A 25,985-nucleotide genomic window follows, 5' to 3' on the forward strand; every position below is an offset into this window, starting at 1 on the left:
TGCTAGCGAAACTGATGCCGACAAAGAAAAAAATAAGCATCGTTAAAACCTTGCCAGTTAGCAACGGCTCATTAGTATTTGTTTTATATCTGCTTTTGTGGTTATCTTGTTTCAAGTGGAGACAATCTGTCGGGAAAACTTTTTTTTTTTTCATACAGCTCATCGACGCAAATGGCGCTACAGTTACTTTCGTCTATGATGTGACTGTCTTCTGCAATAATGACAGACGAAAAAGACTACTTCCTTGAACTGAGTTCTAATCCGATCAGGTTCGAACCTGTCAGCAAGATCGCAAATGTCTTTTTCGACGATGCCAACCAGCAGGTATTCGTTGTGCGATCGGGCGGAGCGACTGGCGTCGTCGTCAAAGGCCCCGACGACTGCAAGTCCACCGACTTCAGAATGGACGACAAGGGAGACGTTGTCTCCATCAAGTTCTCACCCGATTTGAAGATCCTTGCTATTCAGCGCAGCCAAAAGTCCGTCGAGTTCGTCAATTTTTCCGGCACGATCGATAGTGTCGAGTATTCCCAGAGCTGTAAAGGGAAAGCTACCAACATCTTGGGAATTGCCTGGACCTGTGCAAACGAAATTGTCTTCGTTACAGACCACGGCATCGAATTGTACCAGGTCAGCTCGGAGAAGCGAACTCTCCGTTCTCTGAAGACTTACACGCTGCAAGTGAATTGGTTTGTTTATCAACCCGAGACGTCTTTGCTTGTGCTCTCCTCTGGACCACTCGGTAATATCCTACACCCGTTTCAATTTAAACCGGGTGTTGCAACGAGACTCCCGAAATTTGAAGTTGATTTGCCGATCATTCCTAAACCTCCAAGAGTATGCCTTCTCGAACGAGACGTTACAACAGCAGTACTTTATGGCAAGTGTGTTATCGTGGTGTTACGTCACCAGGCAAGAACTTCAGTAGGAGGCACTGGAGCTGAAATTGTTATCTACACCCTGCAGAAGGAAGCGCCACCAAGGAAAACCGATATTTTGAAGCTTGACACAAGCGGGAGGTTTGCTGTGAATATCGTGGACAGCTTAGTCATTGTGCACCATCAAGCATCGAAGAAATCAATGCTGTTCGACATAAGGTTGCCTGGATACAGTGACGGTTTTGTGACTTATCACAGGCCAGTAGTTCCTCCATCACCGATTCGCCCTCTAAAGCTGAAAGTTACCTTGCCACCAAACAACTCACTAGAGGAAGTCAGCTATGAGCTGTACTCACCGAACTGGGTAGTCTTCCAACCAAACATTGTCATTGATGCAAAGATTGGCTGCCTCTGGTATGTCATGTTGAGACTAGAACCTTTGCTAGCTCACTTTGATGACAAGCGCCAGCTGGTCGACTTCCTTCTGCAGCGCTCAAATTCTAAAGATGTTCTGCTCGGCGTGTGTCGCCGTCTGCTGGAGAAAGACTCTCAGCTACCCCTCGACCAGATAGCGTATGTGTTTGACAAGCTTGCCACCAAGGAAGGCTGCGTGGACCCTTCCGACATGTACGTCCACGTCTTTTCGAAATTTGCTGATGAATCTGAAGACAGGTTTCACTTTGTTGTTTCCACCCTTGTCGAGTACATCAGGTCGTTAGTGCAGCATCAGCTGACAGTTCCCTATTGCCATAATGAGCTCCTCATCAATGTCCTTGTTCATAACCGGCGGTTTCACCAGTTACACCAGTTCCTACAGTACCATGTTCTGACAGATTCCAAGCCACTGGCATGCCTCCTGCTGTCGTTGCATGCAGTGTACCCACCAGCAACACAGCTGGCACTTGACATGCTCAAGAGGCTGGGCACAGCCAACGAAGAAATTGTTGAAGTGTTGCTGTCACAGAAAAGAGTGCTCAGTGCTATACGGTTTGTGCAGAACCTAGGAACCTCAGATTCAATCTCGGCCCGCAAGTTTCTCGAGGCTGCGAGGACAAGTGAAGACCCTGCAATATTCTATGCTGTGTTCAAGTTCTTTGAGCACCGTAATGAGAATCTGAGAGGTGTGCCAGAGTTTGCCAAGGGAGAGCACTGTGAACAGTACATCAAACATTTTGAAGTGTTGTATGGTGAGACGTGAACCTGTGTGACAAGAATGAAGTTCTCAGGTTAACTTTGAAGCAGTGATCAGGACTAGCAGCCATTATAAATAAAATGAACAATGTGCTAGACAAATATAACTTTGGTATCAAATTTTGCACTTTTATCCACCTCTGTGCATTTTGTGCTGTCACTCGACCCATTTGATCCAATGTGACGCTATGAGACCTTGGCATAATTATATCATGTCGGGTCTCTAGTTTACTCCTGTAGTCAGTAATTAAGAAACTTTAGGCACAATCAGAGCCTGTATTATCTGACAACCAATTCCAGGGACACACTCGCGTGACTAACGCCACACGCATTGGCATCTACGAGCAATAGCATTCTTGACATTGTGCCAAGCGGACGAGTCCTGTGCTAGTCATATGAATCTCATCGTTCAAGAATACCACCTTTGTTTACAACAGTAGTGCAAGACTCCAACTTTACTTTTTCCACACACTTGAGACCACAAGGAGCATTGTTGAAAAATGCAAATTAAGTCTTCTTAGAAAATGTTACTATGACATCAACATTCAAATGATGACTTTGAAAAGTGAAGCATTGAAAGTATAGGCAGAGATCGACAGAACTTTACACATCTTTATTACAACTCCTAAAACGTGTGCACTTGAAACTCCTACAGTAGACAAGTGCAGCCTACTTTCTGTACCACATTTGAGCCATGTTCATGCGCTTGATTTTCCTCTGCAGTTGCAGGATGCCGTACATGAGAGCCTCGGCGGTAGGAGGACAGCCTGAAAATAGAACAGAGCCTTTGTCACAACTGTGCTTGGAGCAAAATTTTCCCGTGAAGGCCGCTGCTGCCGAGACCGCAATGAACGGTCATCTAGACTAGTGACATGATGCGCATCGCATGAAATAAATACGCGAGGCAACAAGCGTTTCGATCATTCAAAATTTGACTGACACCAAAGTGCAGCCCAAGCACTTGACCAATCTAAGTATAATGCATGCACCTAAAGCACGGTACAGAAGTACTTTTTCATTATGCCTCATTGAAATGCGGCCACCGTGGCCGAAATTCAAACCCGCGACCTCGTGGTCGGCAGCCAAATGCCATAGCATGCAAGTCGCCATAGCAAGTGCATCACGAAGAGAAGGATAGACACAAGACAGAATAACAAGGCTGCAAATCGCATTGTGTGAATGTATGTACAGTCATGGATAAATTAAATGAAAATGGTACAATTAAGAAGAGTAAGACTACACAGAACCATGCTGTTGATTTACTTATACAAAAATAATGTGAGTGTAACATAGAAGGCGGGGGACTTATGACCAACGCAGAGAAACTTTACTATTACAATCATAGCCTTGAGATTAGTGAAGTTCTTTTATCCTTTTAACAAAGCACGATACGTGATCTGGCAGACATCATCTGCCACAGTAACACACAGGTGTGCATCAAGGCAAGCAGGTAAGAAACACGAACGACAGCAATGGCGGCCGCATCCATGTTTCTTTTACTGTTGTCATCTTTCTTTAGTGGTAAGCATGCCATGCAGTAAATACAAACTAGGCCAAGCTCAAGTACTTCTACAGCAGGTAAGAACTTGGGGTCACTCTTGCACCATATGCTACCTTCCGGGCATTTCATTTCTTCCTCCTCTGTGAAACACCATTTCTGGAGCTGTGGTCCACAAGGCTGATTCTGTGTGTTTTAATTAAATATTGGCTGTTCATATTTCGTGAAAGTGTTGGACACTGTGCTCTTGGAATCCAATACCATATATAATTCTGCAAGCAAGCTTCTCTGCAACACGTAATGTAGCAGGCAGAGTGGTGTCTTGATTTCCGTAGGCGCTGCACAGTGCCATCTTTTCTGTGATTCGGCACAGTATGGTTAATAAGACCTATTCAAACCAAAATGTTGGTATTTGTGCGTATCCAGAAAATATGACAAGACTGTCATGAAATGGAAAGGTGAGCTCAGAGGCAATCATTTGTTTTTCTTCCAGAGCAATTCTGTGGGCACAGAATTTGTTACAATGTTACCAAAAGGGATATCTGGAACCATTGTGTATGCAAGCTGCTGTGACACAAGCAGAATGATGAGCAAAACATGAACAAGGTGAATGCAGGAGCCAACGTTTCGACAAGTGGACTTGTCGGATTATACAGATTATACGAATTATACGGATATACGAAAGATGAAGGAGAATGATGGTAGATGAAAGGTTCGGCTTGTATTAAAGGGGTCCAGAACCATCCCTGAAGCTTGGAGAAAAAACACAGTCTGTGCATAGCATATGCTTCCGTGAACACCTCTGCCAAATTTAGCAGTCGTACGAGACACGAAGAGCTCGAAAGCGGAGTGCAAAGTTACCTTTTTCTCAAATGCTCTCTTTTCAATACACGCCTCCTCCTCACTCTTTTTGGGCTGATGTATTTCGTAATACAGCCGATTCACATATGTGGCTGCAATTAATATGACATCAATCAAGACGGGTGTTTATATTGGTATGCTTCTTCCTACTGTTACTCTGTATATTTATTCACACATTTTAACAAACAGGCTGAAGTAAGGGAAAATCTGCTTTCGGATTTCGATAAGGATTACAAACTTCTGGCAGAAGCCAACTATCATCTGCTCATGCTTGGCGGTGGCTGCCCGCGTAGGAAATAAACTTTGGCCACCCTGCTTATCGTTGCCATAGCCGTAAGGTCAGACCACATGCACGCTTGCCAGCATGTGCTCACTCCTGACCACTCCAGGTTAGATACCTTGGCAGACTTCGCTTTGTATAGAGCTATTGGTAGCACTTCGAAATGCACAAGCTGGATGTGGCTACTATCCGTACTTCAATGAAGCTGGTGCAGGATAAAGCCGGTCCACACCACATAGCATGGCCAAACCGGGGCATTCAAGCAAGTGCAAGCATGCTCTCAAGCCCTATCATTCACAAAGCAAACGCTGAGCATATGCACTACAGTTGCAAGTTGTTGCAGCCTACTATGCAGCATAGATGCTGCGGCCGCCACAGGGTGGCATGACAAGTTTGCTGGCTGAGTGCACTGTGACTCGTTGAGCACAACCGTGTTTGGCACATTGTGGGCTCCAAAATTAGAAATACTAGTTGCATCTACGTGAACATCGAAAATCAAATTTGAACTGTGTGCCACAGTGACGTTCAGTAGGCAGAGCATTGTGAGCACACCCAGCTCCATTGTAGCAGTGCAAGGCATTAAAGGAGCGGGAGCACCGTCACCGGGATCTTTGATTGCCAATAACTCCGCTTCTGCTGAAAGTACTGAAGCACTTTTGGGGGCAAAGTATTTCTGAAATAGTCTATTTTAAATACATGCGTTTCTTGAATTCGATAAAAAGTGATTCAGGGCCCCTTTAAATGTAGCTTGGCTTAAAATATGGTAGTAGCAGCACAAATACAACCTTCCTAAAAAGATATGGACTGTCCTAGTTCACCCGTAATGGATCTTTCGTTAAAGTTTACTCTCATATAACACAACAAGCAAGTGAAAAAAATGAAAACAGACTACTGAAACTGATGCACAGTGAGCACAGACCTTGTAGCCTTTCCTCCAACTTTGGTGGCCTGCCAACTCTGTTCACATTTGATATAATATTGTAGAACCTCGCATAAGTTCTCATGGCTTAATACAACCTTTTTTAATAATAATGAAAAATAAGCATTTTACACACTGTTTTATAAAGAATGAGTCATTGTGAAAGATGGAACACTGTCAGGTAGAACCATCTTTAAGGTGTGTAGGCTCTCCAAGAAGAGATGACAATCTAAAGCCCCATAACCCGACATTCCTATGCATACAAAAGCACCGCAGTGGCATTTTCCCTCTAAGCAATTATAAGACACTCTATGCCTGTGGGCAAACAGGAGCCATCAAGAGCACTCTCAAAGTGCTCTTTCAAGAGCCAGTGCCTTTGGGTAGGCTAACAGGAGCAAGAAGCCAGCCATCCCACAGGAGAAGGGCACTTTGTGATGTCAAGAGCACCCAAGAGCATTTTGCATTATACTCTCACTTAAAAATTGGACTAGAAAGGAAGCCTCGTGACAATAACATGTCCATCTGTTTTACTCTGGTTTAGCCTGTGTGTGCAAACAATGGCAACAGCAAAACATAGTCGGTGTGTCCATCAGCAGGAGTGCACCTTGTCAGCCGTCAAAAGCATGGGAAATGGCTGTGGTCGTGAAATGTCATCCTTGCGCCTAGGTGCTTGACATGCCAGACAATAGCAGTAGCGACAGTTGCTGGAGTTTAATTTCAGTGTCCAGCTCTTTATCGTCGAGCAGCAAAAGGGCACATCACGTACAGTGGAATGCTGCACACCACGAGAATGCATTTCACAGCCACCTCATGGAGGATGCAAGGAAGCCAAAAAAACTCACTCAATTGACATATTTGCCTGCTGCCAATGGCTCTCGCACTTCTTGGAGTACAGTGAATGTTCCAATGGTGGAAGAAGCAGTCATGCTCTAACTGCACTTCAGCTGGTCTCACTCTTTGATGGCTCTGCTCCCATTTGCCCACAGGACAGCATAAGAAATTTGAACACGGAGGATGAAGGAAGAAAAGAAGCAATGGCACCGAAGGCAGCAACTGTGCCTTCTGAATTTTTTTTAAATGTCTTGTCATCTTGTGCTCCTTCTAAGAAAATAAAGACAAAGAACACTTCCTGACAGGTTTCTTGAATTGCTGTGGCATAGCAGCACAACAATTACAACTTGCTAACATGACCACTGTAATCAACAACCTCCTTCCTGTCAAACTAGTGGGGTGTTGTGGGTATCATACCTGGAACATAGATGTCCACAGGGATGATGCGATCGCAGCCGCGAACAACTGAGTAGGAGTAGTGGTAGTATCCGCCACCATTGGCACAGCTTCCCATGGAGATGACCCACCGAGGTTCCAGCATCTGGTCGTACACCTGCAGCAACAAAAGCCATCAAAATCAGCTAGAAAGGAAAGCTCTGCCGACTTGTCAGGAGGCTCCTATCGTAGCTTTAACTAATGGTACATTTGGCTTTACATTCGGCTGGTCATTACTGAGTGCTTGGACGCACTCTCACCTACAACCTGGGAGTGCGACTGCGATTTGATGGAGTTCCGGTCATGCAGCTTCCATTCTTGGTGTAGCGTCTGCCGCGGTGGTGTGTTGGCGTTGGCACGCCTTGCTTGTTTAGAACAGAAGACATGCTGACGTGCTTCTTCTTTCAGCCTCAGATTGCTCTGACAAGTAGGTGCATGTTCAGCTTGGTCAAGCTTTCTCTGTCTTGAAGATTGAAACCGCATAGTTTCAATCTGACTCGGAGTGCAGTAGGGACCAGCCGAATGTACCTTAAGTGTGGAAATAAGCATGCATTTCACCAGCTTGGGCTGAAAGTGCACAGAAACCTGTTGCAAATGTGAGCCACCTAGCAGTGAATACTACCGTCAATTTTCGTTAATTTGATCTTGATGGGATCAATGAAGTTTCTTGAAGGCGTTTAAGTAAAGAGGCAGAAGTAGACGTCCAAACACGCTGCTGCTTCATTTGTCAGTGTTAACCTGATGCTAAAATGCACCCAAGTTTTATCCTTTCACAGTAGAAAATAATATGCGGCCACATTAAACGTGCACTCTATTTCATGACAAAACAAGTAAAAAAAAAGGCACTGCATACCTCCAAATCTGGCATTTTGAAATAGGATGAAACCTGCAGATTTTACTTTCACAGAACATAAATTTATCTATACTTAATGTCGGCTGAAGTCAATTTCAGGCTGTTTTTAAAAGGAAGCTTTAGCTCAGGGCTAACTCCGATTTTCCTATTCAAGTACTACATGTAAAATGCAGAAATGCTTTCATGAGACAACCACTGGACCTATGTGAATGAGCTTTGTTGTATTTGAGAGAGAAAGTTAAATTGAAACTGAGAAGAGGTTTATTGGCGGCTCCTAAGGCAAAAGCGCGGCGACCGGGAACGGCGAGACAGCCCGAAGCACTGTCCAAAAAAGGCGACAGTAATCAACAGCGCGAGCGGGGCCGAGCCGCGCGTTGGCGATGTGTCTGTGCCGCGAGGTGCGTCTTCTTCTTCACAATCTCCCCCCGGACAAAAAGAGCCATCCTGGCGCCTTAAGAATCAGGAGGCAGAGGGTCGTGGTAAGGCTTGAGACGCGAGACGTGGACAATGTCACGTCCACGCCGGCGCAAGTCATCAGGTGGTGACAGTGGCTCGATTAGAAAATTCACCGGAGATGTTTGCTCCAAGACTCGGTAAGGCCCTTCGAATTTAGGGACGAGTTTCGAGGAAAGCCCCGGAGTCTGGAAAGGCACAGACAACCACACAAGAACGCCTGGAGCGTAGGTGGTGTTCGGAAGCGTGTCGGTGCGGTTTTCTTTCTGGCGCTGCTGTTGCTCGGCCGTAAATGAGCGCGCTAGCTGGCGGCATTCTTCGGCCTGTCGGGCGACGTCGGACACAGGTAGACACTCGGAGGCGTCAGAACGGTATGGAAGGAGCGTGTCGATGGTATGCGTAGGCTGGCGGCCATACAGGAGGAAGAAAGGTGAAAATCCCGTAGTGGCCTGGATCGCGGTGTTGTACGCGAACGTGATGAATGGAAGGATGCGGTCCCAGTTACCATGATCAGATGCCACGTACATCGACAGCATGTCACCAAGTGTGTGGTTAAATCGCTCTGTGAGTCCGTTAGTCTGGGGATGGTATGCCGTGCTTGTCCGATGAATAATACGGCATTCCGAGAGCAAACTTCTGACGACTTCGGAGAGGAAGGCGCGACCTCGATCGCTGAGAAGTTCTCGAGGTGCGCCGTGTCGAAGCACGAAGCGATGTAGAACGAAAAAGGCTACATCCCGTGCCGTAGCACTTGGTAAAGCAGCAGTTTCGGCGTAGTGTGTCAAGTGGTCAACAGCAACTACGATCCACTGATTGCCGTCTGGAGTCATAGGAAGCGGGCCGTATAGGTCGATGCCGACGCGATCGAAGGGTGTGGTAGGGCACGGGAGCTGCTGCAAGGCACCAGACGGGCGTAAAGGCGGCGATTTGCGGCGTTGACAGTCAAGACAGCACCGAACAAACTTGTGTACAAAATTGTACATGCCGCGCCAGTAGTAGCGGTGGCGAATTCGTTCGTACGTCTTGAAGACTCCGGCGTGGCCACACTGTGGATCGTTGTGGAAAGCGGCACATATTTGTGACCTTAAGCTGCGGGGAATCACCAGAAGCCACCGACGGCCTTTAGGAGAGTAATTGCGTCGGTGGAGCAGCTGGTCACGAATGGCAAAATGAACTACTTGGCGTCGGAGGGTTCGGGATACAGGGATAGTCGATGATCCAGAAAGATAGTCGAAAAGAGAAGCGATCCACGGGTCACGACGTTGTGCGGTGGCAAAGGAGTCCATGTCGAGAGATGAGATGGAGTGTGCGGAAGTTGTTCCGCAGGCCGAGTCTGGAGGTAAAGGTGAACGAGACAGGGCGTCGGCGTCGGAGTGTGTTCGCCCACTGCGGTATACGACGCGAATATCGTACTCCTGGATGCGTAATGCCCAACGGGCTAGGCGGCCAGTGGGATCTTTCAAGTTGGCAAGCCAACAAAGCGCGTGGTGATCTGTGACCAAGTCGAATGGGCGCCAGTACAGGTATGCGCGGAACTTGCCAAGTGCCCATACTAAGGCCAAGCACTCTTTTTCGGTCACGCTGTAATTGGCCTCAGGCTTCGTCAGCGTGCGACTCGCATAGGCGACTACGTATTCGGGGTAGCCTGGCTTTCGTTGGGCGAGGACGGCGCCGAGACCGACCCCGCTGGCATCTGTGTGTACCTCAGTTGCAGCCGACGGGTCGAAATGGCGAAGAATAGGTGGGGAGGTGAGAAGACGACGCAGCGTAGCGAAGGCGGAGTCACATGCAGGGGACCAGGAGGAGAGGGTGGTGTCACCGCGCAGAAGCTGAGTCAATGGCGCCATGATCGATGCGAAATTCCGAACAAAGCGCCGGAAATATGAGCATAGGCCCACAAAGCTCCGAAGTTCTTTGATGGTCTGAGGCTTGGGAAACTCAGCGACAGCTCGAAGTTTTGCAGGATCGGGTAGAACGCCGTGCTTGGACACAACGTGGCCTAAAATGGTGAGCTCTCGCGCGGCGAAGCGGCACTTTTTGAGGTTGAGTTGGAGGCCAGCGTTCGTTAGACAGGTCAAAACAAGTCTGAGGCGGAGCAGGTGAGTCGGAAAATCAGGCGAGAAAACCACGACATCGTCGAGGTAACACAGACATATGGACCACTTGAGGCCACGCAGCGTGTTGTCCATGAGTCGTTCAAAGGTGGCAGGGGCGTTACAAAGCCCGAACGGCATTACGTTAAATTCATATAAGCCGTCAGGCGTAATGAATGCGGTTTTCTGGCGATCGGCTGCAGCCATCGGTACCTGCCAGTACCCCGAACGCAAGTCAAGGGACGAGAAGAATTCTGCTCCCTGAAGACTGTTGAGGGTGTCGTCGATGCGCGGCAAAGGATAGACGTCTTTGCGCGTTACCTTATTTAGCCGACGGTAGTCGACGCAAAAGCGAATAGACCCGTCCTTCTTGCGAACTAGAACGACAGGCGATGCCCAGGGACTGTGCGAAGGTTGAATAACGTCACGGCGCAGCATATCTTCGACGTGGGTGGTAATGACACGACGCTCTTCGGCCGAGACGCGGTAGGGTCGTTGACGTAACGGCTGATGTGAACCGGTGTCAATGTAGTGCTGCACTGCCGACGTGCGGCCCAAGTGAGGTTGTGAAACGTCGAATGAACTTCTAAAGTGGTGCAGGAGATCAAGAAGGTCGGCGCGTTCGGCAGGTGTGAGGGTATCGGCGATGGCACTCGAGAAAGCATCCTTGGACGTCTCTTCAAGCGCGGAAATCGAAGACGACTGGCCGGAGTCGACATCAAAAGAGTCTCCGGGGACGTCAACCAAAGACGAAGAGTCGAGGAGTTCCACGATGCCAAGGCATTCACCAACGAGCAATGTAATAGGCGCACAGAGGGGATTGCAACTCCACACCTCCCGCACCTCCACCAATTGAGAAGAGGTTTATTGGCGGCTCCTAAGGCAAAAGCGCGGCGACCGGGAACGGCGAGACAGCCCGAAGCACTGTCCAAAAAAGGCGACAGTAATCAACAGCGCGAGCGGGGCCAAGCAGCGCGTTGGCGATGTGTCTGTGCCGCGAGGCGCATCTTCTTCTTCACAAAACAACCATAGCAAGTGAAATTTTGATTCGACACCTCAAATTTAAAAAAAAATCGGTAAGCTTAAGAAAATAGAAACATGAAGCTTACAAACCCCTAATTCTGCAGAAAGAAACAGATACCATCACAGTTCTTTCAACTGCATTTGTTAGAGCATCTAAAGTGGACAAGTATGGTGTAGGTATTTGCACTTATGTGAATTTGTTAGAATGTTTACGAGGATTTTGCAAAAGTCCACTTCACAAATTAGTGGTATACTTCAGAGCGGTTTGTAATGAATCAGTTTTATCTGCTTTAGATGTATTATTAGGTGCTGTTTGCAGAATTGTGATATGATTATTATTGATGAGTTACAGAGTTGTTCAGTTTTTCTCAACTCTCAACATTTTTTTAATTAAGAAAATGACGACCTAAAGAAAAATTCTGCTTCCTATGGTCAGTAAATTGTAAAACTTAAAGTGTTAGCTTTTCTTAGCTCGTTGCTCAGTTTTGCACTACTTATGCCATCTACAGCAAGAGAGGTGAGTGAGAGTGGTGAGAGCCATGCCAGAAGGTATTTCCATTAATGGAAGCGCACATGGCATTGCATGCGCTTCCACCAATGAGAGAGGATTGCTTGGTAACATGGCACAAAACTCAGTCCTTTGTAACACCACCAGGTGTGTTGCCCTCCGGACATCACATGCGCAGAGCAAGATTAGTTTCAAAGAAAGACTCGGGAAGAAGGATCAAATTAAATGGATGGCTAAAGTGCACTAGTATATGTACCTGAAAAGTGCGGACACAGAACAGAGAAAGAGCTCAAGAAAGTTGACAATCAAAGTTGTACAGGGTGATACGATCTCGACCGGGCGAGGTGGGTCTTCACCGCAAGAATCAGGAAATGACGACAAAGCCGGGCATTGTGACCATGAAAAAAAAGTAGAAAAGATTGTATTCCCTTCTTTGGTACATGGTTCTGACTCTTATCCAAGTCTCGAGCAGTTCTGATCTAGCATGGAGGCCAGGATGGCCTTAAATAACCCCATTTTCCTTCGTTGATAGAATCCACTGGCCAATCACAAATGCAGAATCGTTCACCACCTCTATCGCCCCTCACTGGTCATCAGCATGCTGCTCAGGTGCTGTCCTCAATGTGCTGCTCGTGGTGTTCATGTTTTCTATGTGCTGCTCGTTGTGCTCCTGTATTCTACGCACTGCTCGTCATGCTTCAACGTAGTGCATTTGTCTCCAACGTGTCACAATAGGAGGCAACCACCTGTCGTCGATGCTTTCCCCTGGGACTTCTCGACGAGGACCCTTTCATTGATAATTGGCCACTTTGTGACGGTCAGGAGGGCAACATTGCTGTCTTGAAGCAGAGTGAATGATGAAGCGTGAACGTCAACCGTGACGACTGCATGTTGCTGGTGGGGCATCCCCCGTGGTCGCCAGATGTGGTAGTTCTGAAGGCTTCTTGGAAAACATAGGTTGATCATAACAGCCCATCTCCCCGTCGCCAGAGGTGGTAGTCAATGGCTTCTTGGAAAACTTAGGTCGATCATAACAAGGGTAACTGAAAGTGTCAATTGACAACCAGGAGTCGCTAAAAAGAAAGTGAGAGAAACAAAGACAGTGAATCGAATGCAAAGAATGGAAACAAAAAGGACCATGGAGCTTACAAGAATGAGCAGAAATAAGTGAGAAGGAAAGATCTGTACGATAACACAAAGGGCAGTGCCTTGCTATTTAGGGCTCAAGCTAGTTGCCTAAAGACAACAACATACCGGAGCAAATGTTCGCAACAAGATGAGGCATGTGTATGCTACAGCCAAAATCCGGAGACCCCTCGGCACATCCTAATGGAATGAGAAGGGATTCACCCAGTGAGGCCTGTAGGTAACATACACCTTCAAGAAGCACTTAGATGGAAGCAACAACCAGTCAGCAGTTGCGATAAGCAAGAGAAATTTGAAATATTGATGAAAAAAAAAAAGCAGAGAAGAGATTCATACGACCGGATCAGTTACAGGCATGGGTAGCGGTACAAGGTAGATAAAAAAGTTTTTGAGGAAGAGGAAAAGGTTAAGGAGATGTACACAAAAATGCTAGGATGAAAAGGTTGTATAGCATAACTGATTAACTCAAGCAGGCTAGGTGACTATCTGCCACAGCTCTGTTTCAAAGGGGATGCTAATAAATCATCATTATCAAGTCCTGCAAAGTTCATAGATTGTGCCTGCAGTATCGCAGGAGTTTTGCCGCATCGCAGTCATGGCGACTGTACAACGAATGCATGACAACAAATGTATGAAGATGATGCGATGATGAGAATCGAGTGACGACAACATGATTATGATGGAATGACATTGATGGAGCAACAAAGGCGGTATGACGATGACGACACAACGGCATGATGACTCTGAAGTTATAACGATGGTATGATTACAGTATGATGACGAAGGTGGCCTGACCGTGACTGTATGGTGATGGCGCAGTACCAAATGTATGATGATGGTGGCATCATCACAACTGAATGACAACATCATGATTATAATGGAATGACAAGGGAGGAATGATGTTGATGGAACGACCTACAATGAGATGACTATGACTGTAAGACGACGACAGAATGACCACGACGGTATCACGATGACGGTATGACAACGGTGGCAGTGGTACACACGTCACTCTGTGTGCCCGGATGTGCCAGTGTATTCTTAGAAAGCCGGCGAGCATTGGAGAGGAGCATAGCAATTTAAACAAAAACGCTGTAAAACATCCCTTACGCTGAAATGTCCTGGAGAAAACGAAGACCTTCAGACACTCAAATGATTTGGCGAGCTCGAAACTTGGAGCAAAAATTGCGAGCCCACATGACAGCAAACATTTAATTAATACATTTGCATTACACACTCGAGACCATCCAGCTTTTTTTCTTTCTTTTAAAGGGACACTAAAGACAAATATTAAGTCAAGCTAAAGTGGTAGATTAGTGCTCAAGAATCTCTAAGGTGTCAATATTATTTGAACAGAGCCTTAATCTAGAAATTGAGGTAAATGCAGGACATGATTAGAGACCCCCCCGGGACATCTAAGTACTTGCCTGATGATGATGCCTGATGGTGGTGATGATGATGATGACGATGAAGGCACTCCTCAGTTAAATTCTGTCACAAGTACTCAACTACTCTTTGCAAACAACATCCTTGTATTGTATTATAAGACAAAATAAAGTGCAACTTGTCCAGTTCTATATCGTCTTTAGAAAAAAAAAAAAACTCATTGAAGTTACCCTTGACAATGATGTGGGCGATCACAAGGTTTCGTCCTCGCACGACTCCGCGCCGCCCACACTTTCGCGTTTCAGTAGTTTCGTTATCGCATAGTGCTGTGCTAGTTTTGCTGTCTTGCGAAACTCACACAAACTACAAGTAGCAGAGAATTCAACTTCCATGTGATGTCACGGGATGCCCGAACGGTCTACGTCACTTGACCAAAGAAGCAGTTGCAGCAGCAAATCCACAGCTCTGTCTTGGCTAAGTAACGCCGTCTGTTGGGCACCGTTCTACACACCCGACGGCAGCAAAGGGTGGGATGGTGTATGCAATGCCACCACTCCCCCGGTTGGGTAGCGGGATATTTGAATTACGAAAAATGGATGCGGACAGTTCAGATGCAACTTTCTCGTAAACTAAGTATTCTCTTGGCACGAAACAAGCTTTGCAAGGTTTCTGGAGTGGTATTTAAACAGTTCACGTCTACTTAGTATTTGCCTTTAGTGTCCCTTTAAACACAACAAACATCCTATGCAAAAACTTCCTCTGCCGCCATCTTATGATGATAATGACGATGACACTGGTGCTGACGGTAGGCTGTTTGTAATCCCATGAGGACAATCTTGTATTCAATTTGAACATACAGGTAGGTTTTGGACAATTTTTCTTGGGAAAAAGGATGCATTAAAATAAGGTACGTACGGGATTCATTCATTGTGAGCCGCAGTTTTCGGAGGAACCAGGCCAAAAAGATTGCATTTTTGGCAGGAAATGATGAGCCTTCAATGCAGTCACTGCCCCTAGCACCACCAAGAGAGATGCTGCAGCCATTGGGGTCATGATTGGGGTTGCCATAGGGTTCAGGCCCATGAATGTGAGCATTCAACTTCAAATTATCTGGGAAGAGTCAATTTCAGGGTAGAAATGACGAAAGTTTTGATCCGTAGAAATTTATGGTTGCTGGCCAGGACCTTGGGCTGGGATCGAACTGACGAAAAAATTGATTAAACCAGAGTCAAATTACAAAGTCAAAGCTGAAGTGTACTGTAATACTTGTTTTTTGTCATTGCTAGCAGCAGAGGAAATAGAAACAGAAAAGTCTCCAGCCTAGAAGGCTGCCACTCACACCATGCCGTTCTTGGAACCATTTAAGACATTGAACACATTGAAGACATTTAAGATTTACTGACTAGGAACATGAGTCCCTTCTGCTGCCCATGCCATTCCCCGAAACTTCCATAGGTCAAGTGGCAACAGACACTGGATAATGTCGAGTGCAAGAGCATATTCCCTTGACGATTTAGAAATTTGACAGCCTAACCAGTTATCAAGTGACGCATCATGCCTATTGATTCGTCCTGCAACAATTGGCATCTTTGATTTGTTGTCCAGGACTGCTCGAGACGCTGCATATGCAACACTCATTGACTGAAAGTGCCCCCTCGGGCAAGCCGGGACTGTCAGGGACAAATAATTGAAAAGACCCAGTGGCCATGCCACATTCTGGCAGGATCCGATCCCACAAAACTCGCTGAATTGCTTGTCAGCAAGATGAGAGGCAGCGAGAGCTTTCGCCCGCGACAGTGCCTCTTCAATGAACGCCTCTACAATGAAATGAACTGCATAATGAAGGAATTATGTCATTATGCTGTCTCTGTAGCATTGTGAACCGTGCACGGCCTTTAGAATGAAGTGACCTACATAACGAATGATTTTGGAGGCCCCAAGCACTTCCTTATAAAGAAGTTCGACTATAGCAGCTTTCAACCCTACTGCCTCGTGTCGCCATCCTATATACTTCTCATAATACATACCGTATTTATTCGCGTATAACCCGCACCAAAATGTGAAAAAACGCGTTTAAAAAGTGGGGGTGCGGGTTATCTGCGAATTTTTTCCTTGGGAGGGGGGGGGGGTCGGCTTCACCGCAATGTGCGGCGGCCTCCCCGTGTAGTCCGCCATCCCCATCGTCATCGACGCTTGTCAAGCCGATGAAGGGCCAACGAAAGGCCAGCATTGTTGAGCCTCGCGTTAGGCGCTGTTTAGTGTACTTACCCCAGTTTGCACTGTTTGCCTGCTTTGTTTTGGCATCATGAGTGCGACTCGACGGCAGTGTTTCACAGCGAAAGAGAAGCTAAAGATTATAGCCGCTGCCGAAGAAATCGGCAACAGAGCTGCTGCAAGACAGCATGACGTCGACGAGTCGTGCATTCGCGACTGGAGGAAGAAAAAAGAGAGTCTCGAAGCAACGAACCGGAACAGGCGAGCGTTTCGGGGTCCGAAGACTGGCGCGTACCCCCACCTCGAGACGCAGCTTGCGAAGTTCATTGAGGAGCAGAGAAGTCGTGGCCACGCTGTTTCGACTGAGATGGCGCAAATGGAAGCCCTGAAGTTGGCCCGGGAATTGAACATTCCACGTGAGTTTCGTGCAAGCCGTGGATGGCTTCAGCGCTTCATGCGAAGACATGGATTTTCTATGCGGCGGCGAACAACCATGTGCCAGCGGCTTCCTGAAGCCTACGAGGAAAAGTTGTTGAACTTTCAACGATATGTGATCGCACTTCGGAAGGAGCACAGCTATTTGCTGTCTCAGGTGGGAAATGCTGATCAAACACCTGTGTACTTTGAGATGACGATGGACACGACCATGGAAAAAAAAGGGCTCCAAATCAGTCAGCGTGCTGACCGGCGGAAATGCCAAGCTGCGCTGCACAGTCATGCTATGCGCTTTGGCTGACGGCACGAAACTGCGCCCGTATGTGATTTTCAAACGCAAGACGCTACCTAGCATTCCACTGCCCCCAGGAATCGTTGTGCGTGCGGAAGAAAATTCGTGGATGAACAGTGGCCTAGTCGGTGACTGGCTTCGAGTAATCTGGGAGCGAAGACCAGGTGCCTTGCTGGCACGCCGGTCGATGCTCGTACTAGATTCCTTCAGAGGCCACTGCACTGATGCGGTGAAGGCTCGCCTTGCCGAGACCAGCACCGACCTCGTCATAATACCTGGCGGCGTGACGTCCATGCTACAGCCACTCGACGTGTGCCTGAACAAGCCGTTCAAGGCACACGTGAAGCGGCTGTATGCCCAGTGGATGGCCGACGGCATGTACGCCCTCACACCGACGGGACGCGTGCGAAGGCCTGATATTCCATTGCTGTGCCAGTGGATCGTGGATGCGTGGAAAGCGATACCGGCCGATTTGGTGCGCAAAAGCTTTAAAAAATGTGCGATCAGTAATAGTCTGGATGGTTCCGAGGACGACTACGTCTTTGAGAGTGGCGATGAAGCCTCGGATGGCAGTAGTGAGAGCGGCGTCGATTAAGAATCGGATAACCAGTGACGTGGTGGCGGTCGTTTGAATAAATGTTCTGAAAACGAAATGATCACTGAGTGTGAGTTGCATCTTTCTAGCGCTCATTTTTTTTTTTTTTTTCAGGTAAACGTGCGGGTTATACGCGAGTTTTTTTTTTTTTTTTCCGCCGAGTTCAAAGTTAGGGGTGCGGGTTATACGCAGGGGCGGGTTATACGCGGGTAAATACGGTACGTAAATCTCCGGTCTTTCGCGATTTGAATTAATGCAGGTTAACTAGTATTATAGATAAAAGGAGCCCTGCAATGTGTTTATGAAAAGTGTGGAATGTGTCTTCTAATAAAGGGCATTTCCCCACAAATTTTTTTTCCAGCAGAAAGTTGTTAAATGCACTCTGTATGAATGAAACTATAGGCAATAAGCAGTATTAACACAGTTATATTATGCTTCACCATTCGTTGGTGCTGTTGTCTTATAGAGATAACATTTCTCCCTTGTTGCTTCTGCCAGAGGCACTCCTTAGTTGTGCAGTCCACCTAAGGCAACGACACTGTGCTTTGCACTGTGCCAGAAATGCTACCACCAATAGACACATCTATGCGTCTGGTGCTAGTCATGTGAAATCTTGTGAAAGTGATTATATTGCCAAAAGTAATAATCTTGGAATACCACACCTGTAGGGGCTTTATAATCTGAGTATAGGCACAATAATATGCTAAGATGCTCATAATATCGTACTGACGCAAGATAGGCTGGCACCTGCGGCCGCCGGCCACTGGAACGAGAATGACGAAGTGTATAGTGGGATGTGTGCTCTCCGAGTGACAACCATTATTAAACAAACACCGTTTTGCCAAGGACTCGCTTGTTAATTTCGTGGCATTATAGTGACTAAGCAAGGTTATCTACAATGTTCAAAAAGTGTTTCGCTAAAGCTAGTGTTGTCATGAGATGCTGATAATACAAAGTATGTTAAGCATTATGCACACAATACATGAATCAGTAAAGTTGTGCTAATGAGCTACTTTTGATGAATATACGTACTTTAGCAGCATCTTAGCTTATGATACCAAAAAAATATCTTACCAACTCACTCAAACCTGGACCTTTAGCACCATGAAGATATTGCGTAAAAAGATTCTGCCTTGAAGCTATACCAGCCTAAAGGAAATTGGAATATGCTAATATTATGGTTTATCTTTAACCGCATGTCTCTTTACAGGTTGAATTGCACTATGAGCAATGAAAGAAAGAGTACAAATATTAAAAGTCCTTCCTACATGACTGCACATGCATATAATGACGATACAGTACCTTTCTTAATGCTGGTGCCATCTTGTTGGTAACTGTTCCTGCTACAATGATGACGTCAGCTTGACGAGGGCTTGCACGGAACACAACACCGTAACGATCCATATCGTAACGAGGGGCTGCAATGTGCATCATCTCCACTGCACAGCAGGCCAGGCCAAATGTCAGTGGCCAGAGGGAAGTCTGCAGCAAACATAAGAACCACCCCGTGTATGGTGCATCAGACACCTAGGCATCTACAGGCAACAGCACTCCTGGCGCAATGCAATGACAGTGTGCTTCGCATTGTGCTAGAAATTCCACCAATCTGCTTTATATTTTGCCTCATTGTGCATTATGGCAAACATTTTCACGCAGTCTATAAGCCTAAAGTAATATTTTCTCTCTTTTCCTCTTCTTTTCGCACAGGTGATATGCTTTGAAGAACTTTCAAAGTAATGAGAGGTGCAGAGTAGAAAGGACAATTAGTAGAAAGGAAGTAACAAGCCTATATTCCTGCTAAAGTTACTAGAAGGAAACTTGGCACAGCATTTGCTGAAGTCATTCAATCACCATAAGAATACTGGGCAGTACATAGATTTTTCTATGATTAGGCACAGCTGCATTCAGAACGTAACATGGCACTTGTTTTATTTTTCTTTGTGATTCAGCTTTGTTGCATGCTAGTCCCGCACTGAATTCTTTAGAGCAGAGAAGTGCTTTACGGACAACTACATCTTTAAATTATCCACTTTCGAATGCATACATATTTGTCCACACTAATGAGTATGCACTTTGCTAGGCCTGGGTGGCTTTTGGACAGTGAAACTCACCCCGTTAGGTATTTTAAGAGAGTTGTTTAATCCCCAAAGGGGCCCTAAAACACGTTTTGAACATAAGAAAATGTTGTCGATCTGTTAAAAAGGCTCCAGTGAACATGCGAGATAAATATTATTGCACAGCATGCAGCAGGAAATTTCCAATTTGATGTTAAAAGCAGAAAAAAATAACTTGCTCTTGCTTCCACAATGATGTCATGGATCGCCATCGCAAGCAGCTTGACCTACAACAGCTATTGGCTGGTTTCGTGATTGTGAGAACATTCTCAGTAATACTATTGCTCATTTTAGTTAAAAAATGAAAAATATATATGTCTGGAATCTTGACCTACAACAGCTATTGGCTGGTTTCGTGATTGTGAGAACATTCTCAGTAATACTATTGCTCATTTTAGTTAAATAAATGAAAAATATATATGTCTGGAATCTCAAAAAGACCGAAAAACCATTTTATTTTTGCACTGCCAATCTAAACCCGACAGTTGCGTGTTACTGTGTCTGCTATGCTAGGCCTCCAAGATGAAAGGCGTTGCATAAATACTGCAGCCGCCACGAGCAATCTTGCATTCAACCTTTGATTTGGCCCAGTAAGACATTGCTCCCACCAGTTGTTCCCCTGTGAAGCTTCTAACATGCTAGTCCAAATGAAAGGTGACAGAAAGCCATTGATTAGACCGATAACTACCTAAGTCTAACTTTGCTTGTGATTGAAGAATTCAAAAAGTTTTTGCGACAGGCAATATGCGAAGAGATGCATATGAATAGTGATGCAGGGCCTCTTTAATGTTCTGAAAACAACATAATGGCAGAGATCAGAAGGTAATTTAGGCTAATCCTTTTCACACAGATAATTTGACATGACAACAATAGGTTAAAACAAGACGCTCGAAGCCAAAGGGGTGAAGTTTAGACAAATTTATATACTACCCAGCATTCTCATGCTAAATGGAATGCTGCAAAGGTGCTACATCTGTCAATTTAGAATACAAAATGTAAATCACTATGCTATGTGTGTTGCATATGAAGAACTCAGTCTAATGGCAATGTTTCACTCATAGGTCTCATTTTGTCATGCTTAACTCTATCATGGCCTGGACATCAAGACACTAGGCATAATATGAACGGAGCTAAAAGGGCAGCAGTAATATTTTCAACTATTACAGCAACCAACTCACCCAACTTTTAGCAACAACACGGCCCTCGTTTTGCTCACTCCTAGAGCCCATGCGTCATCATCTCCTTTGGCTTACTGTATGCTTAAATTAGAGTGCATGACAGTACCCTGTGCCAGCTTTTACAATTCGTATTTTTCATTCAGTGGTTTGGACTTTCATGACTCAATATATTGCAAGGAAGCTTTGCTGTGCAGCTAAATTCTTGCCACATTTTCAGTAAGCCAAAAGATCACTGCAGCTTTATTAGGCAGCGCATAAAACCTTGCAGAAAACTGTTGAGTATCTTCACGTTTTTCTTTTTCCACACATCTTTTTTTCAACATTTTTGATATGATCTAAAACACATAAAATACATGGCAAAATAAAAACTGCTACTGTTAAAATGACTGTAATGAGGTGACCTCGCCTGTGTCTCATCAGTGTCACGAGGCTTTTGATTTGGAGCAGCGTTTTTGTCTATGGTGTGCAAAATGTAAGGCTAACTTCACGCCACAAGGAACAAATGCTGCTCCAAATTTAGCACCACATTACACTAGAGATATGACTTTTCAGAGTAGTGATACCACCCAACGGTCCAGGCAATCTTTGGCAAAACTATGGAAAGGGAAAGGGCACACAGACACTGCCAGCTGAGCTTTGTGGTACTTATAGCCTGCAAGGATCGGCAGAGATAACCAAAACAAGGAATTGACTGATTAGTAATATTTAGCTCAGTGAAAATCTGGAATCATTCTTTTATTTGAACTTTGAATAATTTGTACCGAGCTTGCTTTTCTCAATCTGGTCAATCCAAAGAAGGTTCACTGAACCGAAACATGACCACAAAGCCTCATGCATCCTGAAAGATGCATTCTGTTGCAATTCAAACTCAAATTATAAATGTGTTGACAGAAAGAAGCCTGCTGAATGAGTCGTCACAGAAAGCAATGCCTATCAGCAAATAGGGAAAGAAAAGAAAATACGATGAAAAAAAAAGGATGCATATCTGTACTGCACACCACCATCACTTTCTGTGCAATGATACTACAATAATCAGAGTGTAGAAATACAAAAGGCTTAGCAATCAATACTGCCATGGCAACCTTGAATTCAAGAGGTATAGCATGTGACTTTGTCTTATGTGGTGAGCACAAGACACTGAGACTAAACTGAGACTAACAGATGCCACCAAGGACAGACGAGCTGCATCTCTTCCTTGGTTATCAATGGCAGCCTATATTTTTTTACCAATATCAACACATCTTTCAAATCCAAACAAGACAGAGTTACACAAGAAGATGGAGACTTCGAACGATCGTCATTAATAGAACAAGGGATGTCTCAGGCAAGAACAAACATTTTGACAAGGGCAGGGCAAGAACTGCGTTCCGTGACAGTGTTTATAACCCCATCAGACACAATGTCCACATTTGTGGACGCAAACTGTTTTGCCAGTTTTGTCCGGTAGCGGCAAGAAAAGCAACAAACGTGAGCTTTGGGTGAATTGGACCTCCCGTATACTCAATATGTCTTCTGTATTTGACCTTTTTGAAGACATTACGATGCTTAACGAAACATCTTACATGCCACATTTTGGCAGCAATATTGAAACAATTATTTTCCTTTTCTCGTAATGCATGCAGCCAATAACTAAAATGCGCATGTACTTCGAGCCTACAATTTCATTACTTTTACGGAACAACATGGCTTACTACAGTAAATTCATATTTAATTACTCGGTAATTATGATGATTCAATAGGAAATGTACAAAGCAGCATTCTACAACCTTGTCTTTCTTGCAATAAAGTGTAGAGCGCCTTGGAATAAAGTGTAATGAGCATCATAATTTGTGTGGGATATAGCTTACTCCCAATGGGGGAGAATGCAATATATAAATGTTGGAGGGATATAAATGCCAAGCAAAGAAGTTGTTGCCTTGAAAGGGAGGGTACATTAGAAGACTGGTCTCTTTGTTGAAAAATTGGTTCCAGCATGAGACATTTCTTGTTTTATCATTGTTGATCATTTGAAGTCTCCATTTTCCTGTGCAACTCTGTCTTGTTTGGATTTGACCACTGTTTGTCAGATCCTCCAAAGCAGTTCTTCATGCAGTTTTTTCATAAACTCATGGTAGTGTTCAGCTGTGGATGAATCACATGCAAATTTCTAGCACTGGCATGCCAGTTACCTTCCTGCCCCAGGCAAGAATGTCATCAGCGCGAGCGAGTGCGAACTCCACCGCATTTGTTGGCTTGTAAGGCGAGTATGGCCTCCAAGGCTGTGTCGCTTGGCCAGGCTCTGAAGGAACCGGTTCAGGAGGCTTTGATGCACTTGGGCGCAACTGCAACGTCACCGCAGCACTGCGACACTGAGGTCCAAGTATACGCTGCAATACTGAGGTTGCCATGCGGCCTGACCCCCAGATGGCTGTAAAAAGGGATGCTTTGGTCAGGAAACAGAGGCACACAAGAACAAGCTTCTATAAATGAAAGCATGAGTCCATGTTGCTGGATCTAGTACATATTCTATACTCATGTTGCCCTTATTTTGCCATCAGAGGTTCACACGAGCTGAAGCTGTACTAACATAAAGTATGCTACCTTTCCAAAAACTAGATTGGGTCACCCGAGATATGGCTAAAGAACAGCATTTCACTGTAAGCCACCTGTACAAATATGTGTTAACAAATACTAAATTAGCTCCACAAATGAGCAAAATAAATGTTTCAGCAAGTTGCCGTAGTGATCCATTATCTTCATACCATGGTTCTTAAAGCACTACAGTATCTTTACGATAGTGGTAGTATAACACATATTCATAGTGTAATGAAGAAGAGAGCTCAAGCATCGCTCCTGCCGCGCATCTGCTGAAGAGGAAGAGGACAGACGCCTCGGCGCTGCACGTCGCGCTTGCGTTATGCTGGGACTGCTCGACTGCTCTGCGCTCGACCCGACGTGATTGCTCTTACGGCTTCCCGCTAGCCCTCAATAAACCGCGTAGCAGTAGAATAACACTCAGTCAGAAGCTTACGTTGGTGCCTCTCACTTCAAGTATTTCGCCTAGCTGTGTGCGCATCACTATGATAGTAGGTCCACGACATGAACATGATTGCTTAAATGGAGTGCCTGTCCTCTGCAATGTAATTATGTCCTAATCCCTTTTTGTTTTCTAAACACAATTTGCTATCAACGTAAGTAGCAGAAACTGACAGATGCCACGTTTTCTCGGCACGTAGATTCATGAAGATGGGCAATGCACACCACGAACAAGATGATACAAAAAAGATACACAGAAAGCTAATGCTGTCTTTGCGACACATGTGCCGAGCCTTTTACAATTTGCACATTATAAATTAAGCACAAAGTCCTCCAACGTCTGACAGTGAAAGCTAGGCCGTAGTGCATCTGGTGTTTAATGAAAGCATATGCGCTGACAGGTAGCACAGTGCAGAACAAGTTACCCGTTACGACTGACATATAAGATAATGAGTTAAAGCACAGTAATTGACCTGAGTTGGGTTAATTTCATCTCTATCTAGGGCGCTCTAGAGCATCCAGATGGGTAAAAAAACTCGGTTGTGGTTTCTACAAGACTCACAACGCTTCCTTTTTATAGATCCGAGTTGGGCGCTCTCCAACTTCGCATAAGATGCTTAGCGCTCTTGATTTTTCCCAGGCATTCAGATATTGTGCCTGCGAACAAATTATACACCATTCGACGGACCTGTAATGAAGTCGCTTAACTGCGTGTTATATTCACTCCTACCAGTGAATACAGGATGGCTCGAACACTGATAACTTAACTTGAACGTACGGCACGAAATACTTCAAATATCAGACGGATGGCGATCCATCAGAAACTATGTTATATCAGTGCGTCTCAGCCGCTACTCAACATGTGCACTTCCCTTGATGGTTTACATGGAAGAATATATATATATAACTTTACACGCACAATATTGACTACACTGCATGTAACTTTCGTCGAGCTTTCAACTGAGATACTGTAGGAACAAGTAAAAGTATGTGGTCATGCAAAGCTTACCTTGGCTGCCCATCTCTGCGTATACCCTTCAGACCTTCAGCACACGAAAGTCAGCATGCTATGTGGATTGGATAGGTTTGGATTTTTAAAAACCGTCGTATAACAACAAAACGAAACCGAAAAAAGATTTTCACATGCACCCATCTGGATCAAAGGTGGCTTTGTGTGGATGCTCTAGAGCGCCCTAGATAGAGATGGAGAGAGAGACCAGCAGGGTTTTGTGAGCTTTAAAATCATAATCCTAACTGCCAGTCAACTACACTGGGCTAATCGCCGATTATTTTTGACGCACAATAGATGATGGCAAAAACCCAGCGTCTATGACGTATTTCTGGCTCCCGAAATTGCTTCCGCCGCCTTTAACCAACAAAAGCACAACCTTTAAGATCCGCGTTTAAAATTCAGAGGAAGCTACCCCATGAAGCGTGGATTGGGCACCACCTTTGAACACCTTTAGTGTTTTCTATTTAAAGCAGTAAAACGAAGTTTTTTTTCCTGAGCATTCGCAAAGAGCTCTCCTTTATCAAAGAACAATCGGAGAAAGTTTATACGTGGTTTATATAAATAGAAATACAGTATGCCACAGTGCACCGAGAACATAGCCTCCGAGATGCCAGCAAATCGCGCTTTAGTGACCTGCATTTTTCTCTTAAGGAAGCATTACCATAATATTTTCAAAAATTCCTATTTAAATTCCTAATTCAATAAGTGCTAGACTTCTAAACCATAGGAAAATTCGTGACCAACATCAGAGCACCTACAGTTTCGGTGCCGTTCC

At 45.3% G+C, this 25,985-nt stretch overlaps 2 protein-coding genes across 2 annotated transcripts; one reads left to right on the forward strand and one right to left on the reverse strand.

Annotated features, from left to right (window-relative positions):
• The first annotated feature begins 59 nt into the window (after positions 1-59).
• On the forward strand, positions 60-2,667 carry Bulli (regulator of MON1-CCZ1 complex protein bulli). The gene has a single exon (XM_075680705.1). It carries the CDS (start codon positions 220-222, stop codon positions 2,074-2,076), a length of 1,857 nt encoding a protein of 618 aa, XP_075536820.1. The 5' UTR covers positions 60-219; the 3' UTR covers positions 2,077-2,667.
• Positions 2,662-25,365, reverse strand: LOC142571954 (NADH-quinone oxidoreductase subunit B-like). The gene is made up of 5 exons (XM_075680706.1): positions 25,208-25,365; positions 23,352-23,590; positions 19,194-19,373; positions 6,876-7,011; positions 2,662-2,836 (listed from the first exon to the last, which is right to left on the reverse strand). Exons 1-5 carry the CDS (start codon positions 25,218-25,220, stop codon positions 2,739-2,741), a joined length of 666 nt encoding a protein of 221 aa, XP_075536821.1. The 5' UTR covers positions 25,221-25,365; the 3' UTR covers positions 2,662-2,738.
• Between the last annotated feature and the right edge of the window lie 620 nt (positions 25,366-25,985).

The sequence above is a fragment of the Dermacentor variabilis genome, chromosome 2 (genome assembly GCF_050947875.1).
Source record: "Dermacentor variabilis isolate Ectoservices chromosome 2, ASM5094787v1, whole genome shotgun sequence".
Classification (NCBI taxonomy): Eukaryota; Metazoa; Arthropoda; class Arachnida; order Ixodida; family Ixodidae; genus Dermacentor; species Dermacentor variabilis.